This window comes from Brassica napus, chromosome C5 (assembly GCF_020379485.1).
Source record: "Brassica napus cultivar Da-Ae chromosome C5, Da-Ae, whole genome shotgun sequence".
Taxonomy (NCBI): domain Eukaryota; kingdom Viridiplantae; phylum Streptophyta; class Magnoliopsida; order Brassicales; family Brassicaceae; genus Brassica; species Brassica napus.
In genome coordinates this window covers 45,081,546-45,100,130 of record NC_063448.1, presented here as the reverse complement: position 1 = coordinate 45,100,130, position 18,585 = coordinate 45,081,546, and the positions used below count along the sequence as shown (strand labels likewise).

Below are 18,585 nucleotides of genomic sequence, written 5' to 3'. Positions count from 1 at the left end.
ATAAAAGTTTTGAACTAACATTGATATATTTTTTAAAATTATAAATTACTAAAATTATTAATCTCACAATGAAAATTTTGTTATCAGTAATTTAAAGTTTTTGCTATTAAAGATACACATGATAAAAAAACATATGAGTAGAAAACATCATTTAATAGACATTAATATTTAAAATATACTATGTATGTTAATATCATTTAAATTTAGTTACATATCCTATCAAATTTTAAAAAAAAATTGTTTGGATTAATAAAATTGATTTATACGTTCGCACCAATTTAATTATATATGTAATAGTTACTAACTTTTAATTATTCAATATATATTTATTATTTCATAATATGTAATAACATATAATAAATAAAATAATTTTTATATATAATGTTTATCTCGGGCAAGGCGCGGATCATAATCTAGTTCTTATTATTTGTTTACAATTATTTTGTTCGCCATTGAATTAGGTGAATTGTGATACCTATTTATGGTATATATATTAAAAGGTTTAACAAAATTGTTTTGGTTATCTATATATTTTTTAAGTGTATTTATTTAATTGTTGGTTATATTCAGAGTTAAGCATACTTGATATATAGTAATGAAACAGTGGACATGGAGAAATTATTTACGATATTGATATTGTGCAAGTGAAGTTAAACCACGCAAAAAAAAATCTTGCGTAATTGCAAGACTCAGAAAAAAAATCTTGTGGTAATTGCAAGACCAATAAACAAAATTTACAAACATTTGAAAAATTAACAAAACATCACATGAAATAGACCCATCAGAAATCGAATTCATAATTTTTTGTGCCATTAACAAGAAGTACTGGTTGTTTAATCCCGGTCCTCGCAAATGTTAAGACTCAAACCTTAAACCTCTCCTAGGGTATTAGAAATGGTCTAAACATAACATCAATTTTTCTCAAATACCAACTTTCCGTATTGAAAATACCATAACAAAAAAATTTCATAATATAATATGAAGACTATAATCAACTTTTAAATAAAACATTAGACCAACAATAAAACGAGCCATGAGTTTAAGCAATTCATTAAAAGTTTCTACCAAAGTAAAAATGTCACACCAGCAAAACTTTAAGCAAACAAAAACAAAACTAAATCCAAGAGTAACCAAATCATCATATAAGCTTTAGAGTTTTTCTCATAAACTAGGCAAAAAAAGGGCTGAAAGATACTAGAATAAAAGAAGAGCCAAGCTTTTTCACTAATCATCAAAGACGATCTTCTTCCCTGCAACGACAATATATACAAAAGCAAAAGTTTACGAGAAGAGATTCTACAAGTCACAAAAAGCTTCAAGGGACGAGTAGAGAAGAAACAGACCTTCTGCTGAAGCAAATACACTTGGTTTGCTGGGTGTTCTACGGTCACCACGACCAGGAGGAGCTCTTCCAGGGCGGCTACGACCAGGAATGCCTCTTCCAGGGGGGCGACGACCGGGCCTAGTAGCTGTGAAACGATCACCATCATTATTTCCATCAGAATTCCATCCTCTTGGTTTACCCTCGAGCACCAATATGTTCCATCCTCCCAGTTCACTTCCGTTTAGTTCCAATGCCTTGTTGAATCCATCCTCGTTGATAAAATCTAGATAAGCCATCCTGAAATAAAAACATATGTTCAATTAGTATCATCATTATCATTCACCAAAGAAGAGAGTTACTAACCCCCTGGTAGCACCAGTCTCTTGATCACAAGGTAAAGAAATCCTTGTGATCTCTCCACAATCACTAAAATGCTCTCTCAACGCACATATCATCTGGCAATGTTCACAACAGATTATTATTTTATTTTTTAAATGTTTGCATCATAGATAGAAAATGGTTTAAAGAAAGTTGAAGATGAGGATCCATACATCACGTTCAGCCACAGACTTATCGAATTTTGAAACAAAAATCGTTTTAACTTGGCTTCCTTCTCCTTTGCGGTTGCTCTGGAAGTTGCCATCAGCATTGCTGCAAATCAAAATGATATTTAGCCCGGAAAACAATTATATAAACGACATGTTATTTGTATGGCAGGTAAGAAAAAAGTACCTGCTTCGTGGAGCAGGCTTGGCGTTAGCATCAGATAGCCTAATAGTGCGGCCTAGTAATGGTTTACCATTCATCAGTTTCAATGCCTGCACATTCCAAACACCCAACGATACATTCACAGTAATATTCCAACATCAAAGGTAACGACTCCAAAGAAAAGAAGGGCAACTTACCTTCAGAGCTGCTTCTGCAGAAGCAAACTCAAAATGCCCGTATCCTTTAAGACGGCCATCTGGATGTGAAGCAAATCTGACATCGACGATTCCACCAACTTCTTTGAAGAAATTCTCTCTGTTTATGAGTTATATAAGTATCAAATAACAGCATTCTATCGGAAGAGCATTAAGAAAAAAAACACGTATGTGCACTTACACGTCAGATTTCTCAATTTGAAAGGGAAGATTTCCAGCAAATAGTGTAGTTGATCCTCCTCGAGCCTGAGTGGTTGGTCTCTGAGTAGTTGGCGTCTTCGGCTGTAAGATTAAGAGTTATTACATTACAACGATTACATAAAATGTAGCCATAACCAAGGAATACAATTCACAGCCTCATTTAACAGGATTAAGTTCTTACTTGTTTTGCCTCTGATTTCTGCTCTGCCTCTGCCATTTCAACATCAGTATCCTGCTTTTTTTTATCAAAAGATTGATTTAAAGTTAGAATAATGATGTATCATCTTACATTCTACATAAAAGTACACGTTACCTTTTTCTTTGGAGCTACTTTCTCATCTTCACTCTCCTCCTCACTAGATTCGCCACTGCTGCTTTCTTGTTTAGAAGTTTTTGTTGGAGAAACTTTAGCCTGCATAACAAGGCAAACCAGTTTCCCTCTATTTCCTGACACTTGTGTGACTAAAAATAATAAAAAATAAATAAATACCTTCTTTGTAGGAGGTTTCTCATCATCACTTTCCTGGAAGTAAGGCAAAGTTATGGACTAGGTAAGTTAAAAGACAAGGAAACTATCTGTTAAAAAGTGTACGAAGAACTAGAAACTGTGTAACAAACCTCATCATCAGAATCTTCCTCTGATGAGTCTGATTTGGTTTTAGCAGCAGCTGGAAGCTTCTTTGTGGCAGGTTCCTTTTTCTATACAAAAATAAAAGAAACAAACAATTCACTTTTCTGTCCTGCTGATTGTGTTTCTGAACGCAAGTAACAATGCATTTCCATACCTTCTCATCTTCTGAGTCTTCATCCTCTGAGGATGATGAATCTTTTGCAGCTGGCTTGACACTCTTGACAACTGTTGGTTGCTTCTTTGGAGGGGCAGATTCCTATTTATGTTTTATCAACAGACAGTGACAACAAAGTCAGTATATGATATTCCTGTAACGTTAAGCTAATTAACATGACTATGCAATCCTTACCTCGTCAGAAGAAGATTCATCCTCCGATGATGAACTGCTCTCTGCCTTGGCAGCCTTTAGAGTAGTCGTCGGTTGCTTCTTCGCAGGGACGGATTCCTAAAAACGTTTTATAAAAGAAATTGCAAACTAAAGAATATGTGCTAAGCAGAACTTAAGAATAAGACATGAAGTTTTTCTAGCATTGAGCTAACAAGTAATGAAGCAATTCATACCTCGTCTGAAGAAGATTCTTCTTCGGATGAGCTGTCTTTCTTAACAACTGCTGGTTCCTAATAAATCATAAAACAAATATACAGATGAATATGACATTCCCTAACATTGAGCTAAACATGTACTGACGCAACTCATACCTCGTCTGAAGAAGATTCATCCTCAGATGAGCTGCTCTCTACCTTGGCTTTCTTAACAACTGCTGGCTGCTTCTTAGCAGGGACGACCTCCTAATAATAATTTATCGAAAAACAAATTGCAGATTAGTGTGACATAACACAAACATTTTAACTAAGCATGTAGTGCTTGCTGCATTTCATACCTCGTCTGAAGAAGATTCATCATCCTCAGATGAGCTGCTCTCTGCTTTGGCTTTCGTAACAACTGCTGGTTGCTTCTTCGGAGGGGCGGCTTCCTATTATAATTTATCCAGAAAAAAATACAGATTAGTCTTATGAGACGACAATTCTCCAGCAATTAAGCATATGATATGAAACTTCTCCAACACTGTAACAATGTAACTCATACCTCGTCTGAAGAAGAAGAAGAATCGTCAGATGAGCTGCTCTCTGCCTTGGCTTTCTTAAGGGTTGCTGGCTTCTTCTTCACAGTGACAGCCTCCTGATAATAAAACAAAAGTGAAGCATGTTGATTCCTTTAACATCAATAGAATGTTTAACGAATCATGATGTGATTAATACCTCATCCGAAGATGAAGATGAGTCATCCTTCTTAGATAGAGGTTTCTTGGCAATGGCTTTCTTAGTCTGAATTTTCAAAAGTAATAGATTTAACGTGAGTAATCAAATAAAACTGTTAAGTAATTTAAAGTCAAACCTAACAAAAGTTCTGAACATATCAACAAAAAGTCAATTTTACCAAAGATCTACACAGCATCAAGTGAATGATTGAAGTTATACCCTGACTTCATCCTCAGAATCAGAACTACTACTGCTGGTCTCTACCTTCTTTGGTGGTGGTGCCTTTTTCTCAGCTTGAACCAACTCTTTCTCTTTCTTCTGCTTCTTTTTGATGTCTAGATCAACTTCCGCATCTCTCTTACCTTGAGCAAACAAGACGAACGAAAACAGCCAAGTCAAAAATCAAACATTGTGTTGGGTCTTCTTAAGCACCAATAATCAATCAATCATAACGCCTTCATCGTCGTCAAACAGACGGAACCAGAGAAAACAAGTCAAAATCAAACACCATGTTTGAGCCAAAATCGAACACCTTGTTGGATCTTAAGTACTCATGTAAACAACTACAAAGCCCCGATCATCAATTACAACACGAAAGTACTACGCCAGAGACAGACAGCGAACAAACAGCTACGAACCCAAAACGTTAAAAGGACACTTACTTTTCTTCGATGGCTTCGTCGTTGAGACAGGTGCTGCTTCGACCTAGAAAATCCCCCAAAAACAAAACAGAGTTTAGATCACCCCCAAAAAATCAAGACAGCACAGAGAGCGAAGACATCAAAGCTAGAAGGAGAGAAAGATGATTACTTTTTTAACGGATTCTTTCTTAGACTTGACCATGGCGACTGCTCTGGAGATGATGACGATCGGATACTGTTTAGTTTTTCGAGCGATCTGCTCCGAAAGGGTTTTGGTGATTAGGGATTGTAAAGAAGATTAGTATTTATACGTCCACGTGACAGTCGATGGTTAGACGACACTTGACTCCCAAGTTTTAGAATTTTTTAATCTTTCGTATTTTTGTCAAATAAAGAAATTGTATATTTTCTTCTTTTTTATGCTTGTTTTACACTTGACTCCCAAGCTTTACAAATTTCAATTAATGTTTCTTTGTCAGATAAACAAGTGTATATTTTATCTTCCGTCTGAAAAAAAATAAAACTGTAAAATATACTTTTCATGTTTTTAGTTTATTTTTATTTTTAAATTATGCGTTTCAGTACAGATTTAAGTGTAAAATATAAATAAACTTTTCTTATATATATATATATATATATATATATATATATTTAAAAATATTTATTTATATTTCTAAGAAAATAACATAATGCTATTTTATAGATATATATTAAATATCTTGACATTTATTTTGGAAAAATATAATAGCAAAATCTATTAGAAATAGTCTAAACATAACACTAATTTTCTCAAATACAAATTCTCCCTATTGAAAATCTTACAAAAGAGTATAAAAACATCTCCATATTGATAAAATATCTTAACTAAAATATTTCATACTATAATATAACTATTATAATTAAATTTTAAATAAAAGGAATTGACCAATAATAAAAAGACAATTAGTGAAGCCATGAGTTTAAGGAATTCATTCAAAGTTTCTACTGGTAAAAATGTCACACCCGCAAAAATTTTAGTAAAGAAAAAAACAAACTATATATCCAAGAGTATCCAACTCATCATGTAAGCTTTAAGTTTTTTTTCTCATAAAAAGGTAAAAAGGGCTGAAAGAAAAGACAAGCTCTTTACTAATCATCAAAGACGATCTTCTTCCATTACATTTGCTTTGCTGGGTGTTCTACGGTCTCACCATTACCTCGTCCAGGTCCTCTTTTGAAGCTGTCACCCGTTGCCACGTCCAGGTCCTCTCTTGGAGCTGTCATCACCACTATTTCGATCAGCATTCTTTTCTTTTGGTCTAGCTTCAATCACCACTATGTTCCGTCCTCCTAGTTCACTTCCGTTTAGTTCCATTGCCTTGTTGAATCCATCCTCACTAAAATCTAGGTAAGCCACACTGAAAGATTAAGAAAACATATGTTCCATGAGTATCATCATCATCATCATTCACCAAACTAGCAAAGAAGAGTTACTAACCCCTTGCTATCACCAGTCTCTTGGTAATAAGGAAGAGAAATCCTTTTGATCTCTCCACAATCACTAAAATGAGCTCTCAAGGCAGTTTTCATCTGTGCAATGTTTCAGAACGCAGATTAATTTTATTGTAAACATGTAGAAGAAATTGGTTTAAAGAAAGTTGAAGATGAGGGGAGGGGATCATACTTCATCTTCACTCAGAGACTTATTGAATCCTGTAACAAAAATCGTTTTGACTAGGTTTCGTGGACGTGGAGCAGGCTTCGCGTTAGCAAAATCAAGCAGAATATTGCGGCCTAGTAATGGTTTACCATTCAGTTTCATTGCCTACATATTCCAAACAACAACCAAGGATACATCCAGTCATATTTCAACATCCAATGTAACGAACGACTCCAACGTAAAGAAGAGCAACTTACCTTCTGAGCTGCTTCTTCAGAAGCAAACTCTACATGTGCGATTCCCTTAGCAAGTCTAACATCTTTGATTTCACCAACTTCTTTGAAGAAACTCTCTCTGTTTATGAGTTAATATTAAGTATTACAAGCATTCTATCTGAAGAACAACAAGAAGAAGAGTATATGCAACTTACAAGTCAGATTTTTCAATGTGAAAGGGAAGGCGTCCAGCAAATAACGTCTTGGGCTGTAAGATTTAACAATTAAAACATTTACATGAAACAATAACCATAACTAAGGAATATACAATTGATAATCCAGTATAACAGGATGGAGTTCTTACTTGTTTTGCAATTGGTTTCTGCTCTGCCTCCGCCATTTCAACATTAGCATTCTGGGTTTTTTTTTTAATTAAAAGATAGATTTTCAAGTTAGAATAAAGATATACTTTAATCCTATATTTTCAAGTTGACTGACATTTATGCAACTAAAAAAATAATAATAAAGAAAATAGCTTGGTGGAAGAAAGAACCTACCTTCTTCTTCTTTTTCTTCTTCTTGTTGTTCTTCTTTGGTGGTGCCTTTTCCACAGCTTGAATCAACTCTTTCTTCTGCTTCTTGGCATCCTTTGGGATGTCCAAATCAACTTCAACATCTCTCTTACCTAACGAAAACAACCAAGTCAAAAATCAAACATCGTGTTTGGTCTGAAGTACTCAATGTACACAAACCACAAAGCGCCAACAATCAATTCAATTACAAAACAAAAAGCTGTTGCCTTTTCATCTTCGTCCAGACAGAGGGAGTCAAACACACAAAATCACTAAGCCAGAGCCCAAACATCGAACACCCACGAAGATAAAAGTAAAGAAGAATCTTACTTTTCTTCGACGGCTTCGTCTTTGAGTCAAGTGCTGCTTCAGCCTAGAACATCCAAACATAGTTTCGATTAATTACCCCCAAAATTACAGACAAAAGAGGTAGAAGGAGAGAGAGAAAGATGACTCTACTTTGGTAATGGATTCTCTCTTAGACTTGACCATGGCTGGCGACTACTGCCTGTTTAGGGTTTTCGAGTGGCTGCGAAAAGAGTTTGGGGGTTTTAGGGAAGCTGTGTATTTCGTGTTTTTTAAAATGTTTAATTTGTATTGGGGCTGTATTAGAAAACTATTTTTTTTTAATCCGTTACAATAACATAAATAACTCTTAGTATAGGGACCAAAAAACAATAATAGAAAACTGGGCGACTAAAAGAAGAGCCAAGCTTTTCCACTAGTCATCAAAGACGGATCTTCTTCTTCCCTGCAACAGACAGAGGCAACTACACTTGCTTTGCTGGGTGTTCTACGGTCTCACCATTGCCTTTTCCAGGTCCTTTTTTGAAGCTGTCACGTCTACGTTGTCTGAGTGGACGTCCGCGTCTACGTCCTTGTCTACGCCCACTCTTTCGATCTCCGTTCTGTACTCTTGTGCTAGCTTCAGTCACCACTATGTTCCGTCCTCCCAGTTCACTTCCGTTTAGTTCCAACGCCTTGTTGAATCCATCCTCGTTGATAAAACCTAGGAAAGCCATTCTGAAAGATTAAGATAACATATGTTCCCATGAGTATCATCATCATCATCATTATCATTCACCAAAGAAGAGTTGTTACTAACCCCTTGGTGGCGCCAGTATCTTGATCACAAGGAATAGCAAACCTTGTGATCTCTCCACAAGCACTAAAATGATCTCTCAAGGCAGTTTTCATCTGTGCAATGTTTCGCAACAGATTATTTTTTAATGTTTTTCATCAGAGAATTTACACAAAATATACAGCTATTGCAACATGTAGAAAAGATTGGCTTAAAGAACAGTTGAAGATGAGGATCCATACTTCATCTTCACCCACATACTTGCCGTTTTTTTTAACCAAAATCGTTTTAACTTGGCTTCCTTCTCCTCTCTGGAAGTTACCATCAGCATTGCTGCAAATATCCCCCCAGCAAAACAATCATATAAACAAACCAACTTTCACTTTCACAACATGTTAATGTTTTGTATTAAGGCAGGTAAGAAAAAGCACCTGCTTCGTGGAGCAGGATTCTTGTTAAAATCATCAAGCTTAATCTTGCGGCCTAGTAATGGTTTACCATTCAGTTTCAGTGCCTACATATTCCAAACAAACAACCAACGATACATATTCGCAATCCAACATCAATATATAACGAGACTCCAAAGTAAAGACTAAAGAATAGCAACTTACCTTCTGAACTGCTTCTACGGAAGCAAACTCAACATGCGCGTATCCCCTAGCAAGTCTAACAACTTTGATTTCACCACCAACTCCTTTGAAGAATTTCTCTCTGTTTTCATGAGTTAGAAGTATCAAATAACAGCACTCTATTGGAAGAACAAGAAGAAAAAAAACACTTATGTGCACTTACAAGTCAGATTTCTTAGTTTTAGATGAAAGATTTCCAGCAAATAGTTGATTTGATCCTCCTCGAGCCTGAGTGCTTGGTGTCTCATTGGTTTGCGTCTTATGATTAAGAAGAAGAAAAACATGTCATAAAACATAATACAATTCACAGCCCCAATTCAACAGGATGGAGTTTTTACTTGTTTTGCATTTGATTTCTGCTTTGCCTCTGCCATTTCAACATCAGTATCCTGTTTTTTTTTTAGATTAAATGATTGATTTAAAATTCAAATAAAGATGTTTTTATTCTACATTCTATACAGGTCATAGGGGATACATAAAAATAATGTTTTATGAATTATGAAGCGGTTAATATCTCCTCAGAGGATGAGTCATCCTTCTCAGATATAGGTTTCTTAGCAAGGACTTTCTTAGTCCGGATGTGATTTTAACATATCAACTAAAAGTCAACTTAACCAAAGCTTTTACACATCATCAAGTGAATTGAAGTTATACCTTCTTGAGTTCTTTCTTAGAATCAGAACTATTGCTGGTCTCTACCTTCTTTGGTGGTGGTGCCTTTTTCTCAGCTTGAATCAACTCTTTCTTCTGCTTCTTGGGATTATTTTGGATGTCCAGATCAACTTCCGCATCTCTCTTACCTAAAGCACACAAGACAAACGAAAACAGCCAAGTCAAAACCAAACATCGTGTTGGGTCTGAAGCACTCTTCTAAACAACTTCAAACACGCCAGAGCCAAACATCGAAGCAACAGACAACCCCACAAACAAACAAACAAAAAAGACTCTTACTTTTCTTGGATGGCTTCTTCGTTGAGGCAGGTGCTGCTTCTACCTAGGAATCCCACAAAACCAAACAGAGTTAATTTAGATCACTCCCCAAAAATTCAGACAAAACAGACGGCGAAGACATGGGAGAGAAAGATGATTATTACTTTGGTGACCGATTCTTTCTTGTACTTGACCATGGCCACGGCTGGAGATGACGGGTGCTTAGGTTTTCGAGTGATTTTTGCTGCTAAAAGAGGTTTGGGGGTTTAAGGCTTGTAAGTAAGATTAGTACTTAGACACTTGACTCCCAAGCTTTACCAACTTTCAATTAATGTTTTTTTTGTCAGATAAAAGGATAAAATTGGAAAATATGCTTTCTTCATGTTTTTATTTTTATTAAGTTTTGATTTTTTTTTTAAATAAAATGATATGTTTTGCATTACTGATTTCTAAAAATAATACGCATTAATCTAGTCTCATATAAATTAATTAATGTTAGTTTGTGTTGGGCTGTATTAGAAACATAACTTAGGGGTTTTAATCCATTACAGTAACATAAATAATTAAAGTCATAATAGTGGGACCAAAAAAATATAATAAAATACTTACCGGTAAACTAAGGGGATGATTATTGGGAAATTACCGCAAAAATCATATTTATAGTACTATTTTTCATGTTACACTAACCACTTTTACCTCTTTACTTTTTAATGAAGTATAAAAAGCATTTATACATTTAAGGTTAACTAATCTAAACTTAAAATTTATAGTTGAAGGGTATGGTAGACTTTTTGGAATGTGAAATTTAAGTATCTAATAAATATATAAATAAATATTTCAAAAAATAAAAAAAAAATAAAAAATAGTTTCAAACATAATTTTCGGTTTTCAAAAAGAAATTTTGAAGAAAAAATCGAAAAAAATTCAAAAAAAAAATTAAAAATGTTCAAATTTGAAAAAGTATAATTCGAAAACATAAAAAAATCATTTTTATTTTTTTATTATTTAAATAATTATTTATTATATATAGAGAACACGTGTATAAGAGTCTTATGTCACTTAGTGAAAAATGTATTTTTGAAATTCCCCCATGATTGTTTATTTGGTTTCAAGATTTTGGATTTTGGTTTTAAGTTTTTTGTTTTTGGATTTTAGATTTTGACTTTTAGTTTTTGATTTTGCAGTAGATATTAGTTTTGGAAAAACATGAATGCTGAGTTTAGATTTTGGTTTTTAGCTTTTTTTATTTTTGATTTTAAAATAAATTAAAATGTTCTTAATAGTAAAATATTTATGGGGGGTTTTCCAAATATGACTCAAAACTTGACTTTGATTGCCAAAGTATACTCAAATTTGAATCAAATGCAAAACTAACCTAAAAGCCTTGTGAAATTACAGTAAGCCCAATGTGACCAAACAAAAAAACATAAGCCATTTTTACGAATATAGTCTCAGTAAGTCGTCTGAGATGCTGGAAGTCGTCTAGACGACCTACAAGTAAGCCGTCTCGTGTAGTTGATCTTAAAAATATTTTTTCTAAAAAATATTTTGACAAATGAAATATTAAAATCTTGTAATTATAAACAGTTTTAAGTAATGTGAATTAAGATATAATTAAATTGAATAGTTTTCAGCATATATGAGTGAAAGTAGTTAATCATGATATTATTTGGTTTTATGGTTTGACAACAGATGTTGTAGTATTGTATGTATTCTTAGGGTTAGATTTTGGAAAGCTTGAATATTTTTTTTTAAATTTTTTTTTTACCTATAAGTGTTTATTTTTGTGTATATTAAACACTTTTAAAGTTTAATTTGATTTTATGAAGTGTTTAGTTAGTTAATTAAGTTTAGGAGTTATGTTTAGGGTCTAGACGACTAACTTGTAAGTCGTCTGGTGAATAATTTAAAGCAGACGACTTACATGTAAGTCGTCCAAATATTCCCGCCTAAAATTTTTACAAAAATTATTTTTCCGCTTAAATAATTTAAACTAGACGACTTGTCTAGAAAAAGTCTTCTATTTTAGTTTCCCGATAAAAATATTTTAGTTTCCCGCTAAAAATATTAAAGTCTTCTGGGTGATTTACAAGTAAGTCGTCTGAATCAAAAATATTTAACCTAATTGGATTTTTTTGTCTCCCTATATAGAAAAATTTACACATTTTCTCTCATTCTCTCAAATGGCTGCAATAAAAATATAATGTTCATCATTCTAAAACTCTTCAACCTCTCTCTAATCTCTTCAAACTTATAAACACTAAGTTTTATATCAATTTATTGTTTTTGTCTCGTGTCTTATCCCACTGCTCTATCTCATCCTCTTTTTCTGGTTTTGTTAGTGTTCCGTCAATGAAACCCAACTTTCTCTTGGTGCGCAAGGCGTTCCGCACATGCTTTGCCCAATCCTCATAGTTTTATCCCTTTAGTTGAACTGTCGTGATCACGTTTCCTGGTCCATCTGATGGATGAAGGTAAAACGGTGACAGAGTTTTCTTCTCCATCCCTTTCAACATACCAGCGCCGCCGCTGCCTTCCGCAAGCCCTCCGTCATCTTTCTGTGTCTCCATCATTTCTTTCTGCAAAATTTTCTTCTCTCTTTTTTTATTTTATTTTTTGGTTAATTCTTTATGAACAAAGAACCCTTGTTGCTCTGATACCATATCAAAGAGAGAATACAATCTCGTGCCGTCTTATTAATCTCACAAAAGGTTTATATACATAAGAGGGTAAGCTCTCGTATCATCTCCATATAAGGAATATTCACATATAGAGACATATGATTAATATATTATACAATATTTATATATGAGTCCTCGATAGGAGGTCGTAAGAGTAGAGGAAGAAGAAACCTAATGTTATGTGGGTTCTGATATTTTTTTTCAAAGGATTGGGTTTAATACAAAAATGTAATAAAAGCCTAGTTAAAAAAGGAGAATGAGATAACTGATTACACAAAATATACGTTTGGTTTAGTGAGACAACACGTGTCCAAAGATGCTCATGCTTCTTGATGATGTGGCAGCCTGACAACTCTACTTTATATATAAAGATTTGATTGTAAATTCATTCATGTCCATGACATGTCCACTCTTTTTTTTTATCATGATGAGATACAAAGATAAATTTTAATACAAATCCGTGGAAGTCAAGTTGCGAGTGTCAATCTATATCAAAATTTGTTATTAAAAATATAACCAAAGAGGAGTTAAATATTAGTTTGTTAATAATGTCTTGTTAATTTTACTTCAAAATTTGGTTAGATAGCAAATTCTCCCTTTTTAAAATTTGTAGATGTGATTCTTTTATACATAATACATGATTAATTAATGTATTGCAAAAAGATGAAAACAGTCGTAGTACTAGTAGAAAACCCATAAAATGTGGGTTCTAGTTTTTATGTACAAAATGGTTAAAGAGGTGCAAATCTAGTTTTCCTGAAAAATAGAAAATCTAAAATCTTGATTGATTGGATGAAAACTAATTTTGGAAAAACAAAAAACAAAAAACTAGTCATAGAATCTACAAACAAGCAAAAAGTAATTTTCATTAATCGCCGCTGTGTTCAGAGACTTATCTCTTCTCCCTTACTTCCGATCAAAAATTCCCGGTGTCTTACGCCGCCGTCGGGTCGGTACCGGAGATTGTTCAACAGTGTTAGCGCAAAAGAGAGCGATAGAGAGAGAGTAGAAATTTTAGTTTGTTAATCTCATCAGACGTGTATCCGATAAAACACTTGTCAAGAATCGGATGCCTTTGTGCGTGCTCGAGGTCAACAAACCATCGGATCTTTTCGTAAAGGTCGTAGCTTTAAGGGGAGCTGATAGTTGTGTTGTTACTGCGAATCAACAACGTTGAACCTCCCCCACCCCCCAAGATTGGAGCTTTCGAATATTGTAACAGAGGGAATCAGTGAGTGAGAACGTGGTTGTTCATTGTTCCGTTTGCTTTGGTTGATTACACCTTTATTACCCAGATGATTCATGGGATTGTCTTCTGTGATTTGATGCATTGATTGCAAAGACTCGTTCCCAAGCTAAGAGGGGAAACACGTTTTGGGTTTTGTTTGGTTCTTCAATAAAGAAAGAGCTTATTTGGGTTTCTGATTCTTGACTCTCGTGGGATTACTGAAGAAGAAGCCATGGAAGACTCTTCCCAGGTTTGTGGAACTTTCTCTCTCTCTCTCTCTCTCTCTCTGGTCCATTTCACTGAGTGTGTGTGTGTGTGTGTGAATGCAGTCTTGAGATTGCTTTACTGATGTTAGGAGATCGAAGCTGGTCACAGTGTGGATTTTGGAAAACGCTTATTAATGCCAATAGGGTCTTGTAAATTAGTGATGCAAATCCTTTGTATCTGAGCTTGCTTCCTGAATAGGAAGGTTTTTAAGTTCAGAATCATTGGTATCTAGTAGAGAAATGCTGAGGGAACATAATATAGTTTAGGACAATCAGGAAGCTGGGATGTCTTAGTGTTATTGTGTGTTACTGTTTATACATTTGAGGTTATGCGCTAGTGACTGCATCTGATACTGATTTTAGAGTTAATAAAGCATAGTGGGATTGTTCTCTTGCAATGGTTTGAAAGAGCGAACTGAGAAACAGCGTTAGGCCCTCAAATATATAACGGTTACTTCTTTTTTTTTGTCTCCAGGGGAGTTTTGTTACAACCATAAACGAAGATTATGAATCAATCTGCTGGGGCTGTGGACTGAACCTAGTTCTTCCATCATACGCACCTGTTTTCAAGTGTGGCTGGTGTGGCGCAATCACGAATCAGAATCCAGTCAGACCTGAAACCAGAAGCCTTGGGCTAAGACGTATACGTGACCGGTGTTTTGTCGTTATTCTTGCTGTTTTCATGCTCTTTGTTATATGTAAGTTCCTCTAAATCATCTAAAAGAACCACATAAATCTAGATATCTGCCATTATCCTGTTAAATATACTCTGTTTTGGGTAATAAACTGCAGGTGGTGGGATTTGGGCAGCTTATCCGGTCGTGTTTTCCATCAGCTTGGCTTGCGGGATTTTCCATTCTGTTATAGCAGTGTCTCTGGCGATCTCAACGTTATCTACATTCATGGTTGTTGCTTTTAAATGCGCGGGGAAACCGATTGATATTGTTTATGGAACCCACCCTGGAGTAGGGAACGGCACACTCAACAACTATACCTTTTGTCACACCTGCTCCAAACCAAAGTCACCTAGAACCCATCACTGTCGCACGTGTGGCATGTGCGTCCTCGACATGGATCATCATTGCCCCTTTGTAAGTCTCATGGTGTCACATATGAATCACAGACTTAGTACCAAGGCTAATGACTCTCCTTGTGTTGTAACAATCATAGAAGACTTAGTTACTAGATTTGTTGATCAACACCTTGACCTGTGTCCTTGTTTGCTAGTTAAGAGCTTAAGGCTAATGACTCTCCTTGTGTTGTATTTGCAGATTGGTAACTGTGTTGGTGCGGGCAATCACAAAAACTTCGTCGCCTTTCTTATCTCGGCCATTATAAGCACAAGCTACTCTTCTGTTATGTGTGTGTACTCCCTGATTCATATCTTGCCATCCCTAGAAAATGGAGCAGCGTATGCATCATCACATGCTAATAATAGTGGATCGATTCTGAGAGGGGTGAAGAGTATCGTGCTTGCTTACATATCCAACGCTATCTTCATCTCTGTACGAGGCCTTGTTCTATTATACCTCTTTGTGGCGAGTGTTTCCGTGGCCATTGGGTTGAGTGTTTTGCTATGGCAGCAGCTTAGCTATATCTATGAAGGGAAGACTTACTTGAGCCATTTGAGTTCTCAAGGAAGCGAGGAAGATGGTGAAAAGAGCTGTGGGAATCTTTTGACGTTTTTTGGATGTCCACTTTTGATTGAGAGGCACTTGCCAACTATAAGGAACTTGAGGAAGAGACATAAGACATGAGAAGAAGAGGAGAATGGTGAGTCAATGAGCTTGTTTTTGGTTATTGAGAATCATTAATCATACTTGGAGCTAACAGGTAATGAAGATGAGCAAAGTTTGTATCTCGTTTGTGAAAACTAATGTTCATAGAATATAGTAAATTTTGTTTCCATGCCATAGAAATTTTGTAGCACATCATCATCAGTGACTTAAGGCCAGCTCAAAGCTTCTCTGGCTATCTTTCACGCACTTGTTTATAGTTTTAACATATCCCCACCATCGATACTTTTTTAACTTTTCCATGCTTTGTAGCAACAAGGAAGTTCTACAGTTAAGCAGTACTAATAAACTACACAACATTCTTCAAAGAGTACAAAATGAAGATACAGTTTGCAACTACTTTGTCAAATAGTCGGGTACACTAACAGCGTATGCTTAGTCGTCTAGACTGCCATGATAACATAATAAATCACAAAAGGAGAGCATTGAACTGTTAAAGCTTCAAGCTTTGTTCACCAAAAATGGTTGGCTTCCCAAGAGCACTCTTCACTTCCTCCTGGCTTTAACACTGAGGTCAGAGTTGCCAGTCTATAGGGGGAGTGCCCATTTGCTCAAGTAGCTGGTTCGCTCGAGAGAAATGCCTGTCCAAACGTGGAACATTAATGACAACATAAGCTCAATGCGCAAGTCATGGCATGTTATGCAGACGCACGGAAACTTTGGTTACACTATGCATTTGAATGGGCATGGGAGAGAGAGAGAGTAAAAGGGTTTAGTGGACTTGAGCTAACCTGCAATTGAAGAAGCCTCTATGCGCTGACAAACCAGACGGATGAGCTGCTGTGAGAATGTGATGTTTACTCCCATCTATCAACCTGCAATGATCATTAAAAAAAGCTTGAAGTCTCATACAAGATAAGCAACGGAAATGCATAGGCGTCAGAGAAACTAATAAGTCTACTTGGACTTCTCTTGAGCGTATTTTCCCCAGAGGAGAAAGACAACACCTTCCTTCTGCTGTGAGATACTTCGAATAACAGCATCGGTGAACTGTTCCCATCCTTTCTTTGCATGTGAATTAGGCTGCTTACTCCTTACTGAATCACAAGGCACAAAAACCAACATATGTGAGAAGATTTGACTAATGACAGTTCATATACTTACTTATAACGTCACCGGGGGATGATAGACTTTAGTCACATTACCTGTGAGAACAGCATTCAACAGCAAAACACCCTAAAAGAGGAAGTCAAATATGAATTCCAAGATCTTCTCCGAGTAAAAAATGAAAACTGATGTAACAAATAAGCAGAGAGATGCATATTTACCTGGACAGCCCATTTCTGTAGATTGCCATGACGAGGGATAGAACAGCCAACATCTTTCTGAAGCTCCTTAAATATATTCAAAAGACTAGAAGGAAGCTTCTCTCCTTCAGGGACAGAGAAAGACAAACCCATAGCTTGACCAGGTCCATGGTAAGGATCCTAAAATCAAACAAAATCAGAACTTAAAGTACCATAACAAGAAACCAATAAAACCATTGTTCCTTCAAAAATGATGATGTACCTGTCCGATAATAACAGCCTTGACACGATCAAAAGGAGTTGTATTTAGAGCATTGAAAACCAAATGCTGCGGCGGGTAAATAGGAGGGGCTTTACCGTCAATGATGATCTCACGTTCAAGGAAACAAGAAAGGGTCTTGGCGTAAGGCTTATCCAATTCTCCAGGGAGAGCTTTGAGCCATGATTCTTCAACTACGAGCTCGGTCAATGGCACGTAGCAGCTTCCTTCACCTACACAATTTTCAAAATCAATCTAAACCAGAGGGTTCTAGCTACTGTAATGGGAGAGCGGCGCAAGAAGACAACAAATCAACTAAAAAGGACAAACCTTTAGCTTTTGCGACCTTCTCGGAGCAGAGGGCGAGGTTGCGCTTGGATCTGGCTACGGATTTGTTGAGCTCTGAGCGAGAGATTTGGTCTGGTGTAAGGCCGGACGAGTCGTCGGCGACGGTTACGCGAGGCGGCGATTTTGCTGCAGAATCCGAACCGCGGGAGCCACCGGCGGCGGAAACAGCGGGAAAGGAAGAAGAAGATTTGTGGCGTTTGGGAGGTTGGAAATAATCCATTAGGGTTTTAGTTTTAGATGTCGGCGAAGCCATCTCCGTTTCAGATATCAAATTCACTCAGGAAGAAGAAAGATTCCAACTTTTTTGCTATTCCCGGTTAGATCCAGAGGAGAGAGTTTTTTAAAATGGCGGGAAGCGACGACGCTACAAACCGGTTTCAACCGGTTCGTTGCTGTATGTCTGCACCTTTTTTAAGAACAATCTACACTTCCAGTTTTAGTTGGATGAAGTTGCAATTTAGGAACATGTTTCTTTCAATTAACTATGGTAGTTTTCCTGAAAAGAACATGAACAAAAGGGATCTTAGACAAATCAAGATTTTTACAAAGAGATGAGGGGATCTCTGATATTTGGTTTCTATAAAAAGATAACACACAATCTTGGTCTATCAGACTGGACCGTATGACTGTGTCGATAGACAAAAATAAAAAAATTTGGACAAAATCTATCAGAACTGAAAGATTGTAAGACTGGACCGTACCAATCTTTATTTC

At 35.9% G+C, this 18,585-nt stretch overlaps 4 protein-coding genes across 15 annotated transcripts; 1 reads left to right on the top strand and 3 right to left on the bottom strand.

Annotated features, from left to right (window-relative positions):
• Nucleotides 1–1,034: 1,034 nt before the first annotated feature.
• Nucleotides 1,035–5,302, bottom strand: LOC106387558 (nucleolin 2). 12 transcript variants are annotated; one of them, XM_022714645.2, is made up of 21 exons: nt 5,150–5,301; nt 5,002–5,044; nt 4,559–4,701; nt 4,340–4,405; nt 4,167–4,259; nt 3,961–4,053; nt 3,779–3,868; nt 3,641–3,697; nt 3,429–3,524; nt 3,234–3,335; nt 3,067–3,147; nt 2,939–2,971; nt 2,762–2,860; nt 2,630–2,683; nt 2,429–2,529; nt 2,230–2,347; nt 2,057–2,142; nt 1,876–1,975; nt 1,688–1,779; nt 1,344–1,621; nt 1,035–1,250 (listed from the first exon to the last, which is right to left on the bottom strand). In XM_022714645.2, exons 1-21 carry the CDS (start codon nt 5,180–5,182, stop codon nt 1,225–1,227), a joined length of 1,884 nt encoding a protein of 627 aa, XP_022570366.2. In that variant the 5' UTR covers nt 5,183–5,301; the 3' UTR covers nt 1,035–1,224. The 12 variants fall into 12 exon arrangements, with proteins under 12 accessions (XP_022570366.2, XP_048612878.1, XP_048612877.1 ...); XM_048756921.1 differs by having other exon boundaries at nt 2,429–2,523; nt 2,630–2,680; XM_048756920.1 differs by having other exon boundaries at nt 2,630–2,680; nt 5,150–5,300.
• Nucleotides 5,303–6,135: 833 nt separating this feature from the next.
• Nucleotides 6,136–10,376, bottom strand: LOC106446820 (nucleolin 1). The gene is given in 21 exon segments (XM_048757529.1): nt 6,136–6,211; nt 6,213–6,377; nt 6,458–6,549; nt 6,644–6,784; nt 6,877–6,973; nt 7,050–7,102; nt 7,199–7,249; nt 7,392–7,519; nt 7,737–7,779; nt 7,866–7,907; nt 8,096–8,102; nt 8,178–8,429; nt 8,512–8,603; nt 8,730–8,820; nt 8,919–9,001; nt 9,099–9,198; nt 9,280–9,374; nt 9,455–9,505; nt 9,771–9,916; nt 10,068–10,110; nt 10,211–10,376. Coding segments are annotated over 21 exon segments (1,881 nt in total). The 5' UTR covers nt 10,244–10,376.
• Nucleotides 10,377–13,506: 3,130 nt separating this feature from the next.
• Nucleotides 13,507–16,202, top strand: LOC106446823 (protein S-acyltransferase 11). Its single transcript, XM_013888631.3, has 4 exons — nt 13,507–14,205; nt 14,697–14,919; nt 15,014–15,312; nt 15,493–16,202. The coding sequence occupies exons 1-4, from the start codon at nt 14,188–14,190 to the stop codon at nt 15,976–15,978; spliced, it is 1,026 nt and encodes a 341-aa protein (XP_013744085.1). The 5' UTR covers nt 13,507–14,187; the 3' UTR covers nt 15,979–16,202.
• A 38-nt stretch (nt 16,203–16,240) lies between these two features.
• LOC106446825 (uracil-DNA glycosylase, mitochondrial-like) lies at nt 16,241–18,354 on the bottom strand. Its single transcript, XM_013888633.3, has 7 exons — nt 17,854–18,354; nt 17,527–17,756; nt 17,286–17,444; nt 17,163–17,193; nt 16,919–17,054; nt 16,749–16,832; nt 16,241–16,598 (listed from the first exon to the last, which is right to left on the bottom strand). Exons 1-7 carry the CDS (start codon nt 18,122–18,124, stop codon nt 16,532–16,534), a joined length of 978 nt encoding a protein of 325 aa, XP_013744087.1. The 5' UTR covers nt 18,125–18,354; the 3' UTR covers nt 16,241–16,531.
• Nucleotides 18,355–18,585: the final 231 nt, after the last annotated feature.